This window comes from Tubulanus polymorphus, chromosome 1 (genome assembly GCF_964204645.1).
Source record: "Tubulanus polymorphus chromosome 1, tnTubPoly1.2, whole genome shotgun sequence".
NCBI lineage: Eukaryota > Metazoa > Nemertea > Palaeonemertea > Tubulaniformes > Tubulanidae > Tubulanus > Tubulanus polymorphus.
This window is the reverse complement of record NC_134025.1, coordinates 21,756,038-21,782,189: the sequence shown is the minus strand read 5'-3', so window position 1 is coordinate 21,782,189 and position 26,152 is coordinate 21,756,038. Positions and strand designations below refer to the sequence as shown.

The window sequence follows — 26,152 nt, the reverse complement described above, 5'->3', positions numbered from 1 at the left end:
TCTCAGAAGGGATGAAGAGGATTAAGTAAGTATCATGTTATTGAAATTCACCTTTGATGTGCCGTAAAAAAATATACATATATATATATATTGAGGTGGCGCTAGCGTACGGATTGAAAAAATGCTCCACTGGCAATGAGAATTTGACACCAAGCATTTGGCAACTAGCAATTGGCAATTCGTAACTGGCAACTAGCAACTGGCATGTCTGGCTTTAGCGCTTCCATAGACATAGCATGGGCTTGAGGACGAGCGCATTTTATGAACTGTACAAATTTGAATGGTTTGAATCCAAGGCGGATTTTTTCTTCAACACAGGAGCGATAAATCTTTACGATAAATGTTTACGGCTCGACAGCGCTTTCATAACGGTGATCCATCAAAATACAGCCGCAGCATCCGTAGATCTTTAGGATCCGGATGATTTTATCGGAATCATATTTTTTTCGTAAGGAACGTATTTCACACGTACGTCTCGTGTGTTCGAAAGCCCGCTCGTAAACTTGGAAGCAATAAATATTCATTGGATTGCATTGTTATGAATGAATACGAATATTGATTACACTCCAAATATTTCCATGGTATATGGAGGAAAAAACAGTATTTACAATTAATTACAACATTACACAATTACATTAAAACGGAGTTAATAAAGAAATTCACGCATTTCATACAAGTAAATTGCTAAGATCTTTAATAATTCTCATCACAGAAATAATCTTAGATCCGATGTGTAAATGTGCTTCCAGTATGTGAGCGGACCCCTAGGTGGCGCTCCTTTTAAAAGAGCCGTTTGTTTGTTCTTATGAACTGATTTTGACAAAACCTTTGTATGCCTCCAAGTACGAAATCTGATCCAGCAAGGTAGAAACCCGTTATCGCTGCTTTGCAGCTATATTTTTATCTCCGTAACTAAGATGTATAAATTCACTTTATCACATCGTGAACTACTCACTCAAAGTAGTGGGAACTACTGTGAAAACTCGAGGTAAAACTACATCTGGTTCAAAGATATTACCTGATATAAGTATAATTAGTTCACAGTGCCTTTAAATAATTCTGTTCAGAAAACAAGTCCGTCTGTCTTTGTCAATCCGTGTCATCATTGTTCCACCTATTAATTGCACAGTTTATTTCAGAAAATGTGTCCCCTTTTTGTGAAAACAAAGATAGGATAACTAACTACTAAGGATATTTATTTATCTTCAAAAAGTGATGTTATCTGTGCTGCACACTGCTGAAGGCAAATGAAGAGAATCTGAAAATTGATAAAAGTGATTACTACGAAAACGTCCCGGGGACATCGTTTACGAGAAACAAAAATTCTATTTTATCACGCTGAAACTCTTAAATGTCGTTTTAACACGATTCATAATGCGGAAGTAAAACGGACGATGATCGCGACATACGAATACGAATATTTGCTACACTCCAAACATTTCCATGGTATCAAAAATTAATTAATTACATAAACATTAATGAAAGGACTTAAAACTTAATAAACTGGACTCACACTCTACCACAGAGATTCAGAATTACGATTTAGACCAGACCTGGCACCGGTTTCAGTCCACATACATAGATTTGGACCGGACCTGGTTCGCTCTTTTAGACCATGCCAAATAAGACTGGTCTAGTTTGGAAAGGTATTTTCTGTGGGAACGCTAGGTCAATATTTGACTGGACCAAACTTAGACCAGTCTAAATTTCGTCGTGTGAACGCACCTATTATCTCGAAATAAAATAATTTGCAAAGAATGAAAAAAATTTGAATTTATGTCGCAACAATAATTCGACATGAAATCGGGAAAACATAAATAAAATTTTTATTTTTCACAAATGATATCCCCAGGTCGGCAGCGAACCTCAACGGAAAATCGAATTTTGAATTAAAGACAAAATTTCTGAATTTACGTATATATAATAACTCACCATGAAATCGGCAAAACTATTTATCAATCGTAAATGATTTTGTTGAAATATATCTCAACTAAAAAACTAATCCCCACCCCACCCCACCCAAATCCCCACCCACCTAAACCCTTCATCACCACCCACCTACACCCCCAGACCCTATCCCTACCACCCTCCCTAACCCTATACCTCCCACCCTCCCAGGCCCAACCCTCCCCCTCCTAGACCCCATCCCTCCCAGACCCCATCCCTCCCGCCCTCCCAGACCCCTTCCCTCCCACCCTCCCTCTACCCCTGCCTTCCCCCAACCCTACCCACCCTCCCCAAACCCTGCGGTTAGATGAGTTGAAGTGGTACTATGTTTTAGTTAGATGGATGGGAATAGTGAAAATGAGAGAACAAATCACTGTTCAATCACAGGATGAAGTAATGCAGTGATCTGTATTCTGTATCTGCACACAATGTTACATGTATCTGTAACTATTCAATCAGTCTAATATCTACAGTAGTATAATCTAGAGAAATTGTGAACACACCTGATTGTGATGAAGGAATGTGATTGATAACACTTGAGTTATTGATATCAGGGACCAGTTTCATATTGACTAGAAATAACAAAGTTGATCACAATTTAGAAAACCCAACTATGAACTAATCCTTACCAAATATACACCGATGTAAAGACATTTGAATGGATTCAAGCCCAGATTTCATTTCAAAACATTGTTTATAACAAACACTATAAAACTGGTCCCTTAAAATCAAACCAACAACATAAATAATAAATGAGATAAATGTAACTTATCTTGAATTTCCATTCAGTGAATCCTGATATCCTGTGCCGAATCCAAGACAGTCTTTTAGTAAAACAAGGATTCCTGATGTCCCGGTGCAGAATCTAAGAAAGTCTGATTGTAAAGCACTGTTTCTTTTGTCCTGTATTGAATCCAACAAAGTCCTGTAAAGTACCGATTCCTTGTCCTTAAATCCAACGAAGTATTACTTTAAAGCACTGATTCCTGGTTGTCCTGCACTGATTCCAAGAAAGTCTTATTTGTAACGCACTGATTCCTTGTTGTCCTGTACTGAATCCAAGTTCCCATTGTAGTGACCTACGATAGACAAATCAAAGATTGTTACTAAGAAAAGGAGTACTAAGAAGGACTTTTTCTGCAATTTTATACCCAAAAGGAGGGACTTTTTGACTTGGAAAGAAGAACTTTCTAGTAAAATAAGGTCTATAAGGACGCACTTTCACAATGCCCATCACTGGAGTAGTCACATGTTAGGCCAGTCATCAATTTCAGGGTAATTCTTCCAGAACACTTTCCTGTATATTCAATCTTACTGACAATTGAGTTAACAGGCTTTACTAAAAATACTTCAACAGCGGAATAGGCGATAAAATTGCATGCAAAAAATAATACATTTAAATCAAATTTGGAAGGACATTCTTACCAAAAGGAAGGACTTAAGAGTAAAAAAGAAGGACGAAGAGGATGTTCGTCCCAACTTTTTCAAAAAGAAGGACAAAGATTAAAGAAGGACTTTTAAAGAAGAACCGCTGGAAACCCTTAACACGGCAAGACCCAAGCCCATATGGTCTAGAAATATCAGAGTCAGATGACCTGCAGCTCTTGAAGTTTTGGTCCGCATATTCTAAATTCCTCGATCAGCCCTGGGCAATAAATTCACCATTGGCCCTTTTTAGTTTTTCAACTTGTCTTGCTTGACTGATTTTCACCATGTGCGCCTCTAGATTAACCTCTGAAATATGATTACCCGCAACATCTAAGAGTTAAGACGAATTATTTTCCACCATTTCAACTAATGTTACGAATACTTACCGAATATTGAAATACTGATTTCTGGGGTCTTAAAGAGGCTGCCTTTGTTTGAAATTAGGCGAGGTTTTTGCTTTTCGCGTTAGTTAAGCGCGCCATTTTGATATTGATATTTCCTGTCGATAGGTGTCTCAGATTCCCGCGCCGCCGCGCATATCAAAATCTACAATGTCTGTATCGAGTTTCAATCGAGGTCGAATCCTGGCACGGGCCGAGATTCTCGTGCAGGTCTCAGAATTCACCGGTCCCCAGAATTACGAGCTCAGCGGAGTTAACTGTAATGCCAAACCAACATTCGTTATTACGGTTGCTAAAGATGTAACAGTCGGTTATCCGTTATAGTTAAACGCCCCGAAAGGGCCCCGCAAATAGGGCAAACTCTTGGCCAAAACTACTGAAATTCCGATTTGTGTTTAATCGTTTGTGGAATAGCTACAGAATTCTAGTTTTAAGCATACGATGCTCACTTTCCTGGGATACGGAACATGCAAAAGTACCCATTTTATAATTTAAGAACGCCCCTCTCAAAATCCTGGCTACGGGATTCAAGTTTGTTTTCATTTAAAAAATTGTATTGGGTATAGTTTTCAACTAGCAATAACCACGCCTCGGATTAACTTCATTGACTATGGTACTAACCGCCACTGCGCAAAGCTGACCTCAACGACGAGGAGCGGGTGTATATGTCACAATGTCAGAATATCACTTTTAATCACGACGGTGGTTGAAACCTTATGAGAAAATCGTCGTATAAACGTAACAAATGCAGTCATCAAAATACCATTAAAATGCAAGTTTTTTCCTTGTTTAATTCTATGCAAATATTAGAGAGCAAGACTATGATAAACTGAACTTATTTCAGTTGGAGTTTCAGCGACAGAATCTTTTACATGAACAAACAACCAAGCAGGTGGCGAGGTTTTTCATCACCGAAAAACTATTCTTACTCTTTTTTCACAGACGTGGTTTTTAAGTTGCTCGGTTATTGGTTTTAAGGACAAAAAGGCATTAAAAAATTTTTTTGAATTATCATTTGAGTATTTTCTGCATAAAACCTCGAACGGACTGCAAAAAATAAAAAATAAAAAAGCCTGAGAAAATTGTATTTTATTTAAATGATGGAAGAAATGAAAGAAACTAACTTTTTGCAAATCTCTCGAAAATTGAGATGTTTACATGATACTAGATTGAAAATCAAGACGGGCATACAAAAAGACACTTTCCATTGACTCCATCCATTGAGCCAATCAAATAGATCGATACCCGCTAAAATATTACAGTATCGCGCGTTCAATTGGTTCTTAAGAAAGGCGGGAAAAGCGGGTCGACTCAACTGACCGAATCTCGATCTTCCAAAGCTCATAGCTCTCATCAGGGGCGTATAGCCAAGAAAATTTTGAACAATAAAACGTCTGAGATGCGTTCTGGTGGCTATGAGAGCTCATATTTGAATAATTTCTCTGTAGATAATATACAGGCAACTGCACAAAAGGGGGGATCGGGGGGGGGGCACACCCCCAGAAATATTCGATTTTTCAAGGCCCTGAGATGCAATATTCAAGCTTTGGGCCATAAAATCTACCCCCCCCCGCTTGAAGTTAACTATTTTCGTTTAGAGGCGAATTGACCATTTCTACTACTTCCAGAATACTTGCCCGGAATTAAACATTCATGTTAGCGCAAGAGCCTGTCAAAATCACAACGAGTACCCCTCGATACACTAGTGGTAGGTCGAATCTGCCCCTGGCCATTTATTGATAAAAGAATAGCAGAAATAATGTTAGCTTATTGTACAATCAATCAATCTCTTGAGTTTTTCGGTTTCCATCTCTCTGGTCTTGAGCAGAATTTTTTTCTACCCAAATCTTTTTATTTTGGTCCATTTTTCGTGAATAAAACACCTGGAATCAGTGAAATGTAACCAGAAGAATACTATGTTTTAAGTCGCTCTAAAGTAATATGCCGAAAATAAGTAGTTTTTCTGAATTCTGTGGTGGATGGTCCAGATGTGATACTGTAAACAATATAAACAAAACTCGCTGGGTCAACGCCTCCGAATGAAATACTGTTGACCACTGACATCTTCAAACCCCCCTCCCCCATGTTTATATCGCGTTTTAGCTGCGACATGTCGGCGCAGTTGTTGCACGGTGGCTACGCTAAATTCGCATCATCTCGACAAAAGTCAAGGACCACTGGCCTCTGTTGTTAATTTTCGAGGCCCACTTGCTTCCCACGTTTCACTTCTCACAAATGATTTAATAGGTAGCAGCTTCGGCGTCGGCCTTCGGGTGCGGCATCATGCCAACAGTACTAACAAGAAAACTATAAACTTTGATCTTTTGACGCCTTGCATAAAAGAAGAAACATTGCCTAATAAAAATCGCAAGGCATTTTGGCATTTTGGCCTGTTGGTTATAAATTCTTATTCATTCTGCATAGATAATTCTCAAAAAGATAAATCTCGCGGGCACTATAGGCGTATATGAATAATTGTGTGCGCCACAAGGAGGGATTCGAACCAATAGTTACAAATCATTACATCCACAATAAACAACGTTACCATCTATGGTAATATGAAAGTGAAAGAAAAAGGAACCCAAGCTTTCGTTCTCGATCACATATACGCATTATCGGTGGTGCCCCAATCATAATTCCAATGAACACAACGAAGCGTTCTTTCGTTGCTTTTGTTGTGAGTGTTTTAATTATTTGTTCATTGAATAATGGATAAGAATAGTCTTTCTTCTTCGATGAGTGGAACTTTTTCGTTTCGTATCGTATATAGTAAGAAAGGGTGGAAAAAATGAAAAAAAAACGCCACGGTTCCTTCCTCCGACCTCAATTCCACCCGGTTTGCCAACTTCTACCACCGCAGATTTACGGACCATATATAAACTTGGTATGCTAGGTATAATAAAGGTGCACCAATCCGACACTGTTAATCCGTAAATCTGCGGTGGTAGAAGTTTGATTCAATAATAATTCAATTCAGAAAACGTGATTGGGACTTTGAAATTTACACAGAAAAAACGAAAATCCTGATGTCCAGCATCATTAGCGCAACCAATCAGAATGAGCTAAATACCAAATGGGCGTTTAGCCTGGCCTGCCCATGTCCACCTTTGATTTTGATGATGAAATGGACAAATTGAAAAAGATTCATCTCTAGTCTCCAGGGCAGATCGGAATATATCCTGCAGGGAAATCAGGAATCTGAGAAATCAGCCTCATCTATCTTTAATACAAAGACAGAGATAGAATTATTATTACACTGAAAATATTACATATGGCACTGACTCTGTGAGTCACTGCCCATGCCATGAAGAAAACACTGTCACCGGGGCTAGAAGATCCAAATTTATTTTCTTACCATCATCAAGGGTCGGGCAGTGGACAGTTACGCACTAGGACACTCAATAATAAACAATTTGATAAGCAAGCGCTATCGGAAATAGAGGGAAATTTTCAAGTTTACTTCATTTCGCCTCGCGCAACTCCCTGGAATCCGCATCTGTACCCGAGTATCCTAGATACCGTAAAAATATATTAACACTGAGGATGAGTCGCTGCTAGTGGCCTTTGACATGGCTGCTTCATCCAAGAAATGCCTTTTCTTCTGGATCTCTGCCTTAGATCCCTTTTCCTAGTTCCGCCCCTGATGAGAGGCATAACCCAGCCATTGAGAGGCAATCCCTTCCCTGTTCAGTCAGTAAATCGAGTCTGATAGATGAGAGAGTAAAATGTGTATGGAATAGGCTATAATGTCAATCCCTAATTTCAGGAGAATACAAGAATTGAAATAGCATTAGAATCATGAACAGTGGTGATTCAGGTAAGCAATATCTAATGGGTATGATGTGCGTACACCTCAAGGAACGAATGCACCAGTTCTATCAATTCTGGGTGTCTTGTGGGCCTCGTTGAACAAACACCCTTATCTCTTTTGGATAACCCTTCTCTGAATTAACTCTTAACTTTTCAGTGCCTTATGGAGTCCTGTAAACTTTTCTTGCATAATTGTTAGGATAATTAAGAGCTTGCTACTCGGAAAAGCTGTAAAATGCGTCTCGCCCACGAGATTGCAGAGGCAATGCCTAAATTTTAAACATATCTCCAATATGCCTTTTTAAGAATTACAAGTGCCCTTTGTGTCACAAAACCTTCAAAATTAGGTCCTGAATCAGCTCCAGCAATATCACATCTTTGAAACGTGGCCCAGACTAAGGGTCATAGTACCACTAGCCTACTAGAAGTACCAACAGTCTCTTGCTTGCATTTGGAGAGGAGTAAATCCAAAGAAATTGCCACTCATCCATCTTGGGAGTGGCATACCTGAGACAGCTGCAAAATCTGAGCTATGCAAAGTCTATTACGTTGTATATGATACAGATGATAGATGATTTGTCTTAATACCCATGTTATTTTATCCTTAGACGTGGAAGAGTATGTTGGTTTTGGAGCTGCAACTTCTAAAACGTTTCTTGCTGGAACGAGTTCGCTCTCGGACTCTTCTGATGAGTCTGATGATGGGCTCAAAATCTTGAACGTCAAGGTAGATGCGTAATTTATTGAAATTCTTTTCAAACTATTTTTGTCATTAGCCTTGATAGTCGGTAGTATATAAAACTTGCAAATGATACTACAAAAATACTCCCTAAACAATCTATTGTTTTTGGCCAGTAAAACCTATGAAGAGTATGAATCTATGTAGAAAACACTGGTACATAATACTTCAAAAATTGTTTTTAAGCTATTTTCCTGATCTGCGTATTCCAGAGTAGTCTAGCTTACTAGAAAGCCATATACCAATATGAAATGTTTGTTTATGGTATTGAATTTTGTTCGTTCGAAATTGTTATGTGATTGTCGATAACCAATACATCCTATGTAATGCTACATCTGATACCAGGATAATGCCGACAAAGCGTCAAGTGTTAAACACAACCACGTAGAAATGGGTAATTCCTCAACTCGGCAGCAGTCCACCGAATCATCTGAAGATGACGAGCAATCGGATGATGGTGAACCGTCTCCGAAAAAGAAAAAAATCGATAAATCGAACTATAACCAGTTTGCGTTTAAAATGATGGTAAGATTGAGTTCAAATATAAGTTTGTTTGTATCCGAATTTTAGGCTTCGAATTACCAGAATGTGGAATGATTCATATATAAGTACAGTACATGATGAATGATTTTTAGGCCAAGATGGGTCATAAAGAAGGAACTGGTCTCGGCAGACGGGGACAAGGTCGTGTCGATATAGTCGAAGCATCAAAGCAGAGGGGTCGACGAGGTCTCGGTTTGGCAATAAAAGGATTTGAGGCGAAGGAAACGGAGTGGGATTTTGAATCGGAGAAGGTACTGAATTTAAGAAGTGAAAATGTTTATAGTTAGACTGTTGAAATGCTACAATTTCCTAGGCTTAGTTAAGTATAAATCATATCTATGCACTTGTATGAGGGGCACATACATACTCTTTTAGATTTAAGCAGGGTTAATCCCTCAATTTTGTTCATTAAATCCAGGTTTAAGGAAACTCCATTTAAATTTACTATCTGATGGTATCCAATGTTTGATTACTGGAAATTTGACCTTACTAAAATTTAGTCGCCTGAATAAGATTTGGCCCGTGCCTAATTAGAGAGTGTATTCACCACTCATTCGCTACTGAACAATGCTCAAACAAATCGTAGTGAGACACTTCCAGATCCAGTTGCAATTCACACGCAATAATTTTACCTGTGCTAAAATTTGGCTCGAGCCTGGTCCGATGTTTTCGGTCGGGCCAAACAGGCACAGGCCCATTTAGCACCTGTGTGATTGGTTGTTCCGGGACCCAAAACGCTTGTGTGATTGCTGCTAATATTTCATCATTTTTTCATAGGTTTCCGAAGATGAAATCATCGAATGGATTCCATCTGCCACGATGCCGATACCTGATATTGAAACACTAAGAGAATGGATGAAAGAAGGGCCTGTAAGTATAGATTCATAGAATTGTCCCGATGTCCCTTCATCAAGAGTTGTTAAGCAAGGCATTCGACCATTGATCAGCAAGTGTTCTCTGCTGACTGTATTTTGATACCAGATATTATAAGTTATGATAAGTTATTTTGCTTTTTGGATCTGAAGATCTGATTATCTCCCCCATGTCTCTATTGTAGAAAAAGTTGAGTATTGATGATGAAACGAACTTCATCAGTGAGGAAACCTTAGAGAGTGTTCTGAAATGCAAGGTTAGTAGACCAAAGCGTCCTCTTATACCAAGCAGTTAATACAAAAGTAATTCATGTTAAACTGTTACATCTTTTGGTTTTTAATGTTGAAGTATATGGGGGTTGCAACAGGTTCTAGTTGAACTTATGCGGTTGCTCATTTTCGTTGGTAAAAGATAAAACAAATGTCAATTCTTATCAAAAGTGAGGGAATTGATAGTCTTAAGTAGAATCTCATCAAAAAGATCCAGGAAGTGTATTAGTTATTCAACTAAATAGTTTGTTATGATATTTAGTATGAAATAAATCATATTTCTTATTTGGAACACAATTTTTAGTTACGGTAGTTGTATCAGGTGATAAACTTGTTATAACACGGTTCAACTTGACATGGAAAAAGGCGGCCAGACTAAATCTTCTTTAGGATGGATACAATTTCCTGGGAATCATTATATTGAATTAAAAACTTGTTTAAACTCGTTAACAGAGCGTGTTTGATAACTTAGAAGGCGATGAAATGAGAAGGGCACGAACAAGATCCAATCCATATGAAACAATTCGTGGCGGTATTTTCCAGAACAGGTAAACCGACATTGTTTGATATGCTGGTTCATTCGTTCCCGTTGAGAACATGCAGAGTAAACTAGCGAGGAACACACGAACATTTTTGGCTCATGCCATATTAGGCTGCGTACTAAATTATTAATGTGAATTGCAACTGGTTCTGGAAGTGACTCACTTTGTTTAAGCATTGTTTAGTTTGAATGTGAACGTGCTCTCTAAGCTTATTAGGCACGGGCCAAATTTGATCTCTGCCAGTTAGGCCCGCGTCAATTTGTTTCCATGTGATCGTGGCTTTGATATCATCATTCCGTTCCTGATATCAAAAACAAATATTAGATTTGAATATGCGACGATATTCTTAAAAATAAGTACCGGTATACAAATTTGATTGAATTCAAATCGTTCGTAGCTCTCTGTTTCCTGTTTATGATTTGTGTATTATTTGTTCATTTTATTGATTGATTTTCAGAGCAGCTATGAAAATGGCCAATATGGACGCTATATCAGATTTCATGTTCACCGATCCGAAAGATAAAGATGGTGTAAGTAAAGTATTCATTTTGCAATAACTGAATACCCGAAACCAATGGTTTAATTATGTCTTTTGGACGAACTCACTGAATTATGAAAATCACATAAGTTGTTGGTTAGAAATTCTGAAGAATCTTGGCATCTGGTATCTACAACCGTCATTTGATTTTTCTGACGGTGATGTGTTAAAAGTATCTACGGTAGCTAAGTGAAAATTCTTATCGCTTTAAAACTAATTTTGTAATGATGATGTGATATCTAGGCTCTCTCGGAGGAACTTTGTCCGATATCAAGTTGGATGGTACCGGTAGTTTTTCTTAACTTTCTTTTCGAAAGAATATTTTATTGGAGATCACTTCAAAAAAGTTCATAGCTCGCAAAAGTTGACATTCATATCCAATTTAGTCTTGAAAAATAACTAAAATAACTATGATTTCATATAACAAATAGTTTTCAGAGTTGATGGTTGTTGGCAACTTCATGGAAAAACTGTTTATTTGAAGCCTTAATCACTGTTTGTTTCTCCTTATAGATGTCTTCGGTTGAGAAAGGTGAACTGTTATATTTTGCTGATATTTGCGCCGGTCCTGGTGGTTTTAGCGAGTACGTGTTATGGAGGAGGCAGTGTACGGCTAAAGGGTTCGGAATGACTCTGCGTGGGCCGTGCGATTTTAAACTGGAGGAATTCCATGCAGCTCCCAGTGAACTGTTTGAACCATTTTACGGTAATGATGATTTTTAGAGTATAATTACCCCTAGCCTGCATCACTAACTGCTCATCAGTCTATCTCTCTGGTGAAAAAACATCCAAGCTACTACGCTCAGGATTCAGCCATCAGGCCAGATACCCATGATCCTGGGTGAGGAGAGGTGATGTGGGTACCATAAATGTCTTACCTCGGTACTGGACAGGGTTTGAATGTGTGACCTCACATCCCTGAGTTGAATGCTCAAACCGCTTATCCACGTCGCTCCAAAATAAGTCCAAAAACCTGAATTGATAAGACTGACTCATACTTATTAGATTGATTGTCATCACTCATTTAGTACATTCTGATAGTAGTTTCCTTGTTAGTATGGTTTCTTATTTTTTCGTTTCAAGGTGCTAAAGGTGTTGAAGGTGATGGTGATATTTACAACCCGGCGAATTTGATAGCATTCAGGAAATTTGTAATGGAAAACACTGATGATAAAGGTGTTCATTTTGTTATGGCAGACGGCGTAAGAAATATCTCCAAATTTCTTCTTAGTATCTGATACGTATTTTCAACTTCAAAAAGTTCTCATATTCGCTTCTATCTGATATTTGTTGTAGGGATTTTCTGTTGAAGGTCACGAAAATATTCAAGAAATCTTGTCAAAACGTCTTTACCTATGCCAGTTTTTATGTGCGCTTTCAATATTAAGAGAAGGTAGGTTATTGGATTGTTTGATTACTGGTATTTATCTTCACTTTATTTGCTTTATCAATAAGTATCTAATGCGATTGTTTTATATTAGAAGAAAATCTTAACCTTTTGAGTACTGCTTTGATGAATTTTTCTGATCATTGCAATGGCCTTTTGAAAATTTTCTCGTGAATCTCACTGTACTAAATCGCTATGATTTGATTTTTGCAGGTGGACATTTTGTGTGTAAATTATTCGATATATTCACTTCGTTCAGTGTTGGTTTGATATATCTGATGTATCTCATATTTGAGCACGTAGCTATATTCAAACCAGTCACGAGTCGTCCAGCGAACTCCGAAAGGTAAACACTACTTAAAACGTTTCTTTTTGATAGTCGAATCCGTCTATGTTCAGTACTACTGTGACGCACTGGCATAGCGTCCACTGCTTATCTATTGAATGTACGTTCTGATAAAAACCCAAGAATCACTGGCGAATATCTGAATTTCATTTCTTTAAAATGGTGTGGAAATTAAGATAACAAGCATTTTCTGGTATATGCGAAAATACTTCAGACCAAGTTTGTAAGTTTGTAGATAAAAGCAGCTATAGTGTCGTCGACAATATTGATAGAAACCCTAAATACAGTTGACTCCATCTTACTCGGTTGCGCTGGGACTGTTAACCTTTCGCAACGATATTGACGTCAGAAGAATCAGAGAATTTGAATGTTTGTCGAAATCGATTTTAGTAAATCGGTACCGAGTCAGATGTCTGTGTTATAAGATGTTTAAGCTGAATCTTCGAAGAAAGTTATATTTTTAAAATCTTCGTTTGTAGGTATATCGTATGTAAATGGTTGAAACCGGACGCCGATGGAGTGCATGATTATTTGTTTGAGGCGAACATTTCAATGGACAGTTTGAAACATTCTGAAAATGATGTCGAAGAGCTTGTGCCGTTACACATACTGCAAATGGACCATCCATTCATCGAATATATAAATAACTCTAACGAAGAGTAAGTCTTGTATTTATACTAAAGTCTATTCATTTTCTATTGTCCACGATCTTTTTGGGATATTTCACTTAATTTTGGGTGTGCATACCTCAAATAGGTCTTAATCGAATCATTAGGGTTGTGCAGTCCAGATAAATCATCGTTTTTATATCCATTTTACACTGTTTTGAAAAATTGATAAAATTCTCAAAAATTGAGCTTTAAATCGGCGGTTCATGAAAGTTTTTTTTTTGTACTTCAGAGCCGTCGGAAGGAATTTTTCAGTGGCGAGGCTTATTTCTGAAGGGTGGTCTGGGGCCCTCCCCTAGAAAAATTTTGAAAATTCAATCGCCGGAGATGCGTTTTGGGGCCATTGCACGGTCTCATTCACAGAAGCATGAGAAGTCGTGAGCCAACCACCTAGTACAGAGAACGACGAGCTGCTACGCGGTACAGCGTGCTTTTGAAAAAAATTTTTGTTAAGCAAAAAAGTGGGGCGGCTTTGGCTGCCCCTGTTCCGACGGCCCTGTACCTAATGGTCGAATCTACTATGGTTGAAAGGCAGCGGCTGCTTTCACACTCAACCTTCAACACAACAACCTGCCAACTGTAGGGTATCTCCTAGTTCCTCCATCATTCCCACTTCCAGTTAACTCATGGCTGATCCTCTTATTCACCGTTGAACATTAACATAATCTGGCAATTGGAATGACACAGATTGACCGAACTCACAACATCCTTGATGCTCATTGTTCCATATTAAGAATAATTGCAGACTAATAACAGCTTCCCAGACAATGCCTGGCCACTGCTTACTAGTTCCATCAATCGAATCTTCCAACATTGATCGTGCATGTTTAGCAGATATGTTTCATAATGCTATTACCAGTACTGTTTTAATTCTTGCCTTTTAGGCTTGGTATCATTCAAGCAACGAATCTCCAGAAAATACAAGCGTTCGCTCAAAATCCGTAAGTTTTATTTGCTCCGGCACAAACTACGATGTACAGTTACTTATGTATGTATTGTAGCTTTTGTATTTAAAACCCTTTCAGAGCTGATTTATTGATACCCACAAATGTTGGAGATAAGAAAATCTTAAAAAAATTCTACCCCCATGCATACTGCTATAGCGTGTCTGTCATTAGTTACTAATATTTCACTATGTTTGACGGGCGCTGCCATCTTTCGTTAGAGAATAAAACTAATTACATCAATACACCATGGTGCGGTGTACTAGCAAAAATCATTACCGATTTATACACTGCACTGCGGTGTAGATGCGCTGAAAGGGTGAAGCATACAAATCTGAAGCACCTATTGGAATCTTCAATATGGCGATCTTTTCTTTTCAGGAATCTATACGAAGGCCGTCAGGCTGATATGAGACAAAGATGTTTCAAAAAGTGGAAGGTACTGTAGACAGGTTTCTCATGCAATAAGCTCGACTGTTAGTGATGATTTTTCAAAAATGCTGTAGCGCAAGATGGAGCCATAAAATTTTCAAACCGTCTTTTGCTTCCTTTTGCAGGTACCGGATGAAGTGAGAGCTGAAAAAACCAAAGATGATCCAAAAACCAAGTTTCAGAAGTTACTGAAGGTAAAATTGACCGATTAGTTTATTAAGAGCATTGCGGCCATGTTTTTTTTTCTAAGTTTAAATTTCAACTTCTTAACACAAAATTTTATAAAATCTAAATTTTGAGTTTAAAAAGAATTTCGACTTACTAAGTCAAAAATTATGAGTTTGTCAAAATTTTGAGCAAGGAAGTCGAAATTTTCGAATTTTGAATTTCAACTTAGAAAAATAAAATCTTATGGCCGCAATGGCTTGCCGTAGTTTATCGTACTTTGGTGCTAGAATTTACTTGGAGGTGAACACTTATATGTGCATTCGCCTGTAGGATGAAGTGAACCATCGATACATGTCCGAACCCGCCGAAATACTGACGACCGGTTGTTTGAAAAAAATCAAGAGTGTCTACGATTATAGATGTGTAGTTTGTGGCTCTGAGAATATATCTTATTTTCTAGGCATGGGCGTAAGTAGAGTTTTCTTTTAAAACCCTTCAGCGCTGAACCCTGTCCATGACTTGATTTCTTGATACGGGGGTATTCTCGTGATACCGCCATCAGGTTCAAGGGAGGATGATATTGATGACCTTTTGAAAAAGTTGTTGGATATGATGGATGATTAAAATTGAACGAGTAAAAAATGTTTTTTTTTTCTTAAATGGAAATTCAGCGTTCATATGTGTTCCGATGGAATGGTGTCCCCGGAAGCAAATGGATGAAATTCGATGACGTCAAGTTAGAGATTCCCCGCGACACGCTCCTAGAAGTGGAAATCGTTCAGGAACTGTTTGGAGAGGTATGCAGACCATGACTTTTCGACTTGGGTTATTTTACCCGAGGTTTTTTTCGAAAAAGGTGCGATGCTATCATATTCAATAATGTTGATCTTAAAATAGGGATTATCCCTGTCATTTATTTGGTTGGAAGATTTTGTCGGATTCGTTTTGATTCGGTGTCCCTTGCAAACCCACCACACCTGCTGGAAGTGAAGCAGGGCTTTGACATGAAGGATGCCATCAAACTAGATGGCATGTAGCATCTACCATTGCAACACATTGCACCTAATAATCGACGTTACTCTCTAACCCGGGCATATTTCGTCTCAGATTTAGCTCAACAAATTATTGCGTTTGATGGTGTAACAACTTTGATTTCAAACCCCAATTTGAACTTCTCACGTGCGTGGTCATCTTGGGTTTTGAAATTCCTAGTATGGACACAGCATCATTATGAAATACTTTTGGCCCTGTTACCTTTTTAGCCCACTTGGGACTTAGTCCCAGCGGGCTATTGCGTTCACTTTTCGTCCGTGGTCCGTCCGTCCGTTCGTAGACGGAATCCAGTTATTTTGGGAAGTTTTGAAGACGCTTCAAGGTAATGTATTGATATTTGGTTATACATGCATCTACCCTAGACACATCTTCAGCCCAAAAAATGGCCCTGTCAGAATCAAGATGGCCGACTGGCAGCCATTGTTGTTCGCCAAAATCAGCACTTTTTACACATTTTCGAAGTTTACGAGGGAAATTTTGAAGACGCTTTGATCAATTGATCAACATTGATCTTTCGATTATATTTGAATCTACCAAGGGCCCATCAGCATAAGAAAAATTGGGTCCATATGACTCAAGATGGCCGTCCTATGACCTTTTTAGTGCCCAAAAATGTCAATTTTGGCCAGAATTCTAGGTCCTGCAGCTTCCTACTGGTTTGCCATTTCTCATTGCAATTTGTGATGGGTATTCTTTGTAAAGGGATGTTTTATACCTGAGACAGGTATTTTTGATCCGCCAATTATGACGCAATTGGCGGCCATCTTGGTGTCATTAGTACTCATTCGTAGGTGGGAAAAAGTTTTTCAACATTATATTGATACCTAAGCATATTTTGTTACAACAATGAATTAGAAAGTTGTAGCGTATAACATGTTCTATGATTGGGGTGAGTTTCAAGTTCATTGTTTTTTGTATATGGCCACCAGGGGGCGTTGAATAATACAATATCTTAGTATTTCTATATTATATTCGTACCAATACATATTTTGTTACCGCAATCAATTGCAAAGTTGTGGCTCATGACATCATCTATGATTGTGGTGAGTTTTAAGGAAATAAGTTATTCTATATGGTCACCAGGGGGCGTTGAATAGTAGAATAACCTGGTATTTCCTTATTATATTGGTACCTAGGCATATTTTGTTACCATGATCAATTGCAAAGTTGTAGTTCATGACATGTTCTATGAATATGGTGAGTTACAAGGTTATTGGGTTTTGAATATCGTCACCAGGGGGCGTTGAATAGTAGAATAACTTAGTATTTCCATATTAAATTGGTAACGAGGCATTTTTTGTTATCACAATCAATTACAAAATCGTAGCTGCTGACATGTTTTATGATTGTATTGAGTTTCAATGTCATTGGTTTTTGTATATGGTCACCAGAGGGCGTTGAATATTGAAATTGTTAGATTGTTGAGCATTTGAAACCACTTCCCAAGTGGGCATGGTGTCCCTGGACCCCTAGTTAGTACTCAGGGCCTACAATGTTTACAAGCTTTAAAGATTAAATTTTCTATTTCACATTCAGGGTAAAGGACAAAAGAAAGTCTCATGCATTCATGTATTGGATGCTTTGGTTCTGTTTGGTGAAGATTTACGTCACTTGCATTTTACAGCCAGGTATACCCAATGGTGCATTTAATTTTCCCTGATCTGCCTTAGCAATATATACCACAGTAACAACGGTTTCTCTATGTTCATACTGCTTGAATTCTAGAATCGAGAAGATCCAAAAGTTCATTAAAGCTGTAAACAAGGCCAGCCGACCCGACCTGGCTCCCCTACGGTGTAAAGATGTGTACCGACTGGAAGATGCTGCGAAAATATTTGATCGGTAAATTTTTTCGAAAAATTCATCTAATATACGTAGGCCTACATTGAAAACTCTGTTTAAGTTGGATTTATTTGGACTTAAACTGCGTCCAAATTCAGGGATATCCTCAATTAATAAGGCTATCACTCATGATATTGAATTCATGTGAGTGATATTGAATTTATATAGATATTATATTGTCGAGCGTTCCTTTGAAATTAGCTTTTAGTCCACTGGGGTCACATTTGTCCTAAGTTCACTTTTGTCCATCTGTTTGTTAACAGAATCTTGTTTTCTTGAGACATTTTTGATGCACTTTGATATGCGTATGGTTTCGATATTTGGTTTATATACCTATAAGTACCTACTCTAGACGCATCTGCAGCCCAAAAATTGGCCTCATTGGAATCAAGATGACTGATTTATGGCCGTAGTTGGTTTGCAAAATTGCCTATTTTAATGTTTAGTTAAGTTTTTTTGAAGAAGCTTCCATCAATTTTCTTGATTATTACTCCGTTCGTGTCCCCCCTAGGGCCTATCCCCACAAGAAAATTGGGTTGATCGGAAACAATATAGTGACCTTGTGACCTTTTTCGTTCCTCAAGTGTGCATTGTTGGTCTGAATTCTTAGGCTTCCAGCTTCTTCATGGTTTGCCATTTTATTTTGGAATTTGTGATGGGTATACTGTGATGGGAAGAGATCTTTTAACATATTGGACAGGGTTTTGGATCAGTTGATTGTTATGCAGTCAGTGATGATCTAAGTGTGATCAGTTCTTGTTGATATCTGGAGAACGGATTTTGAGGAAAATTTCAACTTAATTTATAGTGATGATATTTGATAATTGTTAGCTTTGTCATAGGTAATGTATGTTCGCCAGGGGGCATTGAATATTGAAATTCTCAAAATTGTCGAGCATTTCAGACCGCATTAGTTGTGGCGATGTTTTCATCGAAAAATTTTTGAATAAATTTCAGTGTTGCAAATAAAATTGTGAAAGGTCGTGGCCATTTACCTCGCGAGTGCTACATTAGCTTGACGGGACGGCATTATTTACCTCAGAGTATTCTTCTTATCGGAACAGTCAAAGGTTTGTGTTGATAGACGCACTTGTCAATTTTGAGTTAATATTATGACTAGGTTAAAGCTTTGTTCACACTGTAGCTAGTTAGTCCATTCTAATTTGGTCAACACACCTGGAACAGACCAATTTAGAATGGGCAAACCAGATTGTGCATTCACAGCTGGTCCTGCTAGTTGCAATGCAATGATTGACAGGCGATAATCAAAGCAAAACTTCTATTCACACACAGAAAAATGGTCCGTTCTGAAGTTTAGATCGGACCCATCTTTGGTTGGTCTAAATTGTCCATTCAAAAAATGGACTAATCAGAATTTTCACTAGTGTGAACGCTTAGTCCGTTTTAGATTGGAACTGACTTAATCTAGAACGTTCTAAATGACCTAGTGTGAATCATGTTTTTGTTTCTTTCCGTTTTAAGCTCCGTGGCATATGCAAATGAGCAGGTCGAGATTACGTAAATATTTCTACAACGAAAAAACACACCAGTCTACGGAAGAAACTCCACAGGACTGTATTGCTTCTTACAAGTAGGTACCGGAACAACAGTCGCTGAAGATACCTTTGTGGATATTGGTACAGGGTGGCCACTGGCCTGGAAAACTCAGGGAATCGGGGAAAATCCAGGAAGAAAGCCACTAAATATTTGGAAGGATATATGAAAGCTGTGGGTACTGGAGTGTGTAATGGGTAGTGTAGTGTGATCTGTGTGCATTTTGGTGGCCAGCACACAGATCACATTGTTCATTGGGGTTTAGTCCAGGACTCGCGAGATTTTCAACAACACGGAAGTAACGCGTAATAAATGATGACTTGAATCGCATGACTACCTACCACCCCTCATTATTGTTGGAAAACTAAACGTTCCGCACTGACTAAAAATTAGTAATAATAATCAATAACATTTTAGAAATGGCCAGAATTTTAACTTAGGTTCTATCTCATTTTTATTTTACAATTGCGATTGGTATAATTTTTTTTTAAACGGCCGTTAAGGCTTCATGTTTCGTCTGCAATTCACTGCAAATAGTTACTCAACTACGCACATTTCAGTGTTTTCGGCAGCTGTACACTCAATCGGCACCGTTCAGCTTCACTGCGGAATTATCATTAATTAACATCGCCATATCACATCATCAACTTATATTGTGCCTTAAAACCCTAACAGCCGAAATAATTGAAATACACACACGATTTCTATCATTGAAAATTGAGAGAATGGCCGTGTTTGTGTTCTGCTGCTGGCGGGGTGGCGCCACCGCGCGGAGTGGGGCCGAAACGTCTAGAAAAAGTCAGGGAAACTCGGGAATTCGACAAATTTTACCAAAAATCTGAAATTCGGATAATTCTAGCAACCACGTGTTTCAGTACGTGATTCAATGATAAGTGAATGAATCTTAACATTTCAAACCTCAAGAAATTTCTCTGATGATTCATTCACTCTGGGAATTTTGTGTAATCGCATGGAGAAATCAGGGAGAACTGGGGGGGGGGGGGCGGGGGGGATTTGTAAACGGGTCGAGAGTGTCCACCCTGTCGTTAGTTAATGCAATATATATTAAAAAGCCTGTTCAAGTAGGTCGTATCTGTTTGGAAGAAGGATTTTTGTCCGAGTGTCTGCAAATCTGACTTAGTGGACGAATATAACATTGCAAGCACCGTATAGAAAATGGTTCATATGGTTATGCAGAAATTTGGCATTATAAATCCAACCCAAGTGTGCTCGACTGTACATTTGATGAAAATATACAGTAAATTTGATACTATGAATGATACCGGCCCAATGTAGGGAAAATATTGATAAGTCAATGTTTTTTTTTTTACAGGGATGGTAAGCAAAGTCGTTTTTGTTGGCGCTGGGTGACGGATGAAGAGGCGAAATCATCGGATTTACTGAGGACGGATTTTTTGCAGTACGTCGGCGACAACACGGTAAAACTACGATGATGGAAAATCGTTGTCGCGAATATTTCGAATGTTTTGCGCTTTATCTCGTGCCTCGCGTGCTCGGCTAGTATCGGTAATCGAAAGTCGCTAACTTTCACTCTGAAGGCTGTTACCTACATTCCACGGATACCATCTGATCCGCTCGTCCTGGCCACTTTCGTGCGTATAAGGTCGTTAGGGGAGCTGGGAATACATTTGTTATAACTGTATGGTACATCAGATTTCTTAAGGCTCAAATTGGTTCTTTATGAACCATTACGATATTATTCATAGCGAGCGATATTTTAGTTCGATAGTTTGCATTTTGTATATTGGGTCCGAAAAATATTTTCGAAATATTGGAGTTGGGTGTCAGATTCTACTTGAGCCGATTCTGCTGTATTTGTTTTAATTTACAGTCAACCCTCGATTTAGTGCCCACGTCGGTGATTGAGGATTTTAAGGATATAGAGAGTACAACAGTATTTTAAGGGTTCATTTTGAATAGTTCCAAGACAAAATACAGACGATCCATCCTAATAAAAAACCTGGCCTTAGGGGGGTTGGCGCTTTTGATTGGGGGGTGGGGTTGGCATATTGGGGGGTTGACTGTTTATGGTCAAAAGGCTCCAAAATCGTTTAAGCTGTACATATACTTTGAAATTATTTTGTTAAAAATTCTGTATTGAGAGAGACAGAGAGTTCTTTACAAATGGCAACGTAAGTAATTTCGTTTTGTAAAAGCGCTACAATATAATGTGCTGTTATGCTGTATTCGTATGCATGTATATATACATACATTTATTAGAAAATACTGACCTTATTATTGTACAGACACGATGGAGTGGTTTTACAAAAATATACATACATTCATGAAATTCGAAAAAAAACAGAGAATATTTCGTTATTATTGTTTGCCCTGCTCCGCCTTTTGATGTTGAGCTTCGTCGCGCCTGCGCGCTAATACATATTCCAAATAGGTTAAGTAACCATCGTTGTCGATGTCATCGTCTTCTAATACCCGGTCTATGATATCTGTAAAAGGATATTTAAGAATTCTTCGGAATGATCGTCGGATGTAGGAATCCAGGGCAGATTTAGGGGTTGATTGGTTTACCCCCTCCAAAATTCGAATGCGCCCTCCGAGAAAGGTCCGGAATTTTTTTTGCTAAGATTTCAAAAAGCAAGAAACCAATTCGGCTCTGATTAATTTGGCTTAGAAAAGCCCCGTTTTGTCCTTAGTTTTAAAATCCAAATTATGAACTATAGTTTACATGGTTCAAGGTTAAACGGACCAAATGAATCAGGCGAATTAAACGAAAATCCGGATTGAAAAATCGGAATTAAGCAAGTTCTACTGTATATTCAACAAAAGTGTCACATCGCAATATGTATGCATGCATATTTGAAAATGTTTTCGCTTCGTTTAAAGTTCCAAAGGAAATGACTTGTTTATATTTGAATGTTTTAGGCGATACTGAGACGGGCTATATAAGCCTTCGTCTTGTTTGTCCTGTAATCAAATTTGTTTACCGATGGACATTACCGACCTGTGTAATACTTGAGTTCTTGTTCTTTATGCTCTTCCATTAGTTTTTGAACTTCTTCGGCGGTTTTGCCCTTCAGATCCGGTTTCTTAGCCCCGACCTCCTCGTCGTAGGGAAGCATGTGACTGATAGCGTGCAGAATCTCTAAGCCATCCAGTTTAGTATTGTTATCCAAGTCATGTAGTCTGAAAGAAAATTATTTTGTATTTGTTTGATAGAAGTTCAGCAGAATGTGTTCACTTTGTACTAGTCTTTTGTTACCAATTTCTAGCCTTTTGGTTTTAACTCTTTCAGTGCTGACTAATTAATACCCTATAGTGCTGGAGATAATTTGAAAATTTTGAAAAATTCCACTAGTGTGTTGAATAATGGGAATACCACTATAGTGCGTCTACACCGTGGTGCAGTGTATCGTTAGTTACTGATATTTCACTATGTTTGACAGGTGCTGCCATATTCAATAGAGATAAAGACTAATTACTAATGACATCAATACATCGCAGTGCGGTGTACTAGCAAAATTCATCACCGATTTATACACCGCACTGCGGAGTAGACGCACTGAAAGGGTTAAGTTCAATGAGTTTTGAATAAACAGGAGCTGCCATCAACTGTTCCTAATTTCTAGTATTTGTTACTATTTTTTCCCTGAGAAATACTTATTATTTGACTGTTTTGATGCGTTCAGAAGTATGATTTATGGTTTAAGTTCAATGAACTAACTGAACTATGGTTTAAGTTCAATAAACAGGAGCTGTCATCAACTGTTCCTGATTTTCAGTATTTGTTACTATTTTATCCCGAGAAATACTTATTATTTGATTGTTTTGATGCGTTCCAAATATGAAAGGTGTTACTGCGGATCTTACTGTTGATTACTGATTAATCTTTCATATTTCAATGAAATGTTACTGAAAAAATTCAGTTTGTTACTGATATCACTTTTCAGAGCTTGTCAGCCCTGAATTAACCAAAATTAACCGATTTTGTTTGAAATTTTGAAAATGGATAATTCAACCACGTCAAGGGGTTGTAAATAGTTGACGCTATTTCCAATCTTGATGAATATGATTGAGAGAAACCCACAATATCGAATTGAAACAAATGTTATCATAATTTTTTCAACGTTTCGGATGGTATCCTTCCACCCATCTTCGGAGTCCTTTTGGAAAATTTTCATTCAAAAAACAATAAAAGGTTTTGAAATTCATATTATAGGTTTCTAATGTCAAAGGTTCCTCAATCAGAATTTTAGACAGACCATTGGAAAATTATTTGGCAGATGGAATCCGTATAGCAAACGATATAACTGCAGAGGATGGATAGAATTCGGTTGAGTGGGATTTGGACGGAATTCGGACGAAAAAGTCAACGTTGTCTGGCGGTGACGCGTACCAGTGATTTTAGGATACCTGGTTCGGTAATCACTCGACACTTTTCAAATTTAAATCTTACTTAAAGTAATGAAATTCTAATTCTTCGTCCGTCATTTCGCTGGTATTTACGGCTGCTTTGCCATCGTAGTGTTCTTGGATATGCCTGAAAAGTACAGTTGAATAAGTACTCGCGAACAGCTCAGAAAAAGATTCCCATTACCGGGGTAGCTTGTTTTCGATAGAAATGAATGTGCGGCAAAAAACGGCTTTGATTTTAGACTATTCACAAATTTGCTCGAAAAGCGTTTAAAAAACGGACTTACTCTTTATCTCTGATAACTTTCGGGTCATGAAATTTGTTATCTCTATCTTGCGACGATTCACCTCTTTGGCGTCGAGTGTGGTGTCCGGAATGTCCCATGCACAAAGTAGCTAGTAGTATGGTCACGAATACTCCGACATAGAAACCCTTATCGCCCGGAATGCACATCTGTGATCAAAGTAAGAAGTGAAAGGGGCAGTTAGATTTTGACTTCGTTCAGTTAGTACTTCGTATTTCATCGGGTGGCCATTGACCTGTAAAACCTGGAAAACTCGGGAATCAGAACAGATCTGGGAAAAATTTGACGGAATTTGACAATTTTTTTGCAAAAACCTCTGGGAAACTCTGGGAATTGCAAATGGAATATGCATTGGAATTTGGATATTCAAAAGACATTAATTTATCAATATGTGACTTATGAAGATCGAATGAATTGTAATATTTTAAACCAAACAATTCTCCATTCACCTTAAAGATTCAGGGCAGGGAATTTGTAAACGGGGGGGGGGGGTGGGGTGGGATAAGGTGGCCACCTCGTTTCATTTTGTACGGACTTCAGTTCATCCTCGTAATATTGAATGGGTGGGTTTCTCTGGCATGGAAATATCTGAACTCCTCTTTATCGCTTATGACTATTTAATATCGTGTCCCTCGCTTATATTTCTGATAATAGTTACTCGCGGCTACACGAGAGCGATGCCGATTGAATTGAAGTCAGACGTTGTTCTAACGTGCATACAATTTGCGCGGATAACGTCACGGGATACGTCGTAACCATGGTTACGGACATCATCAGCATTAAAACGGCTTGTGAGTTGTGTACTCTATTTACACGTCGCGTTCTGAAGTCATCGCCATTTAGTGTAAATATTTCGGCTTAGAGCCTTACTTTATTAGTGTAAGGTTTTAAGCTGAAATAAATCGAACTCCAAATCCTTCTTAAGTCGGACTGAATGACAATTCCTGCCCGTTTTCTTTCAGAGAAATCTCGCCAACAAGCGCCGACCCTCTCGGTTAGATTGTATCGATAGCTTTCCCTTGTCTGGTGATCATAGTCACTGATACATTCGTCGTAAATTTACATTTTCTTCAACATGTTATGAATTTTCAATATTCATAACGAGTAATTGAATTATTTTTCAAACATTAATATACGCAATGTTCCAAAAAGAATTGAATAAGTAACTGATTACAGTTATATGCTGTATTCAACCATTGTCTCTGTGGCATTTCGATGTCCGATTGGTTCTCATGCGGCTGCGATCTTTCAATCTCAACACTTTTTCAATCGAATGCTCAACCATGACGTACAGCTAGCTACGATAATAACTGAAACATGAGATGAAGAGGATAAAAATGCTTACCGTTTCATCCGGGCTATAGCTGATGTATCGATTGATCGCGTCTGCCGCTCTGCCTCAACAATGACTCGGCCGTTCGAGTCGATTCGCCGTTAGATGACAGCAGAATCGGAATGGAAACAAGGGATGCAACTACAAAGAGGTGGCGCAGTTTCCGAAGTCGCCTTCGGATTCCTAGACGCGATGGAAAAACTAGATTCATAACTAGAGCTAATATTTGGAATAAGAGGGAATAGGTGCAGCGTAGAACTGGATGTTTGTTTGATTGCCAAAACCCGAATCAATTACTTCACTTTCGCTCAAAGAATGTGTGGTGAACAATAAACTGGCGTTTAGTTCATGGTGGGTGGCTGATTCGGGCCATGGAAAAATGTTTCTTTTTTCGTTGCCTACACGTGTTAGAAGCTCACACCTCATGGCCAATCGACCCTGGCTCTCCAAAAACCAGATTACCCATGAACAATAGGTCTATATTTTAAGATATCCGGTAAACATTTATTTTTCACTGAAGTGAGATTGGTATACATGGTAGAAAACTTCAAATTCTTTGTTGACGATAAATTCCAGAAGTTCATGTTACGAATGTCTTCTCAATGATTGAATGAATGACTAGTTCACATTTTGATGAA

General features: G+C 38.3%; 3 protein-coding genes and 1 pseudogene across 4 annotated transcripts in view; 1 reads left to right on the top strand and 3 right to left on the bottom strand.

Moving 5' to 3' along the window:
- Positions 1-26,152, bottom strand: part of LOC141898129 (ubiquitin-ribosomal protein eS31 fusion protein) — a 147,561-nt gene that overhangs the window by 44,039 nt on the left and 77,370 nt on the right. The window contains exon 1 of one of the 2 annotated variants that reach the window (XM_074783959.1): positions 23,082-23,092. The exons of the other annotated variant lie outside the window; for it this stretch is intronic. The gene's annotated coding sequence lies outside the window, so the exon portion shown is untranslated. Of the gene's footprint in view, positions 1-23,081; positions 23,093-26,152 lie in introns of those variants that run through there. 2 annotated transcript variants of the gene reach the window in all.
- Positions 4,227-4,414, bottom strand: LOC141898186 (U4 spliceosomal RNA; annotated as a pseudogene).
- Positions 6,324-21,761, top strand: LOC141898126 (cap-specific mRNA (nucleoside-2'-O-)-methyltransferase 1-like). Its single transcript, XM_074783954.1, has 24 exons — positions 6,324-6,453; positions 7,543-7,593; positions 8,195-8,313; positions 8,671-8,850; positions 8,961-9,119; positions 9,646-9,738; positions 9,926-9,997; positions 10,464-10,558; positions 11,010-11,082; positions 11,604-11,796; positions 12,174-12,292; positions 12,387-12,483; positions 12,691-12,823; positions 13,303-13,482; positions 14,376-14,432; positions 14,817-14,874; positions 14,993-15,061; positions 15,366-15,503; positions 15,707-15,832; positions 17,625-17,716; positions 17,814-17,930; positions 18,888-19,000; positions 19,413-19,521; positions 20,818-21,761. Exons 2-24 carry the CDS (start codon positions 7,575-7,577, stop codon positions 20,936-20,938), a joined length of 2,532 nt encoding a protein of 843 aa, XP_074640055.1. The 5' UTR covers positions 6,324-6,453; positions 7,543-7,574; the 3' UTR covers positions 20,939-21,761.
- LOC141898128 (multiple coagulation factor deficiency protein 2 homolog) lies at positions 21,741-24,271 on the bottom strand. The gene is made up of 4 exons (XM_074783956.1): positions 24,164-24,271; positions 23,920-24,003; positions 22,468-22,649; positions 21,741-21,952 (listed from the first exon to the last, which is right to left on the bottom strand). The coding sequence occupies exons 1-4, from the start codon at positions 24,259-24,261 to the stop codon at positions 21,825-21,827; spliced, it is 492 nt and encodes a 163-aa protein (XP_074640057.1). The 5' UTR covers positions 24,262-24,271; the 3' UTR covers positions 21,741-21,824.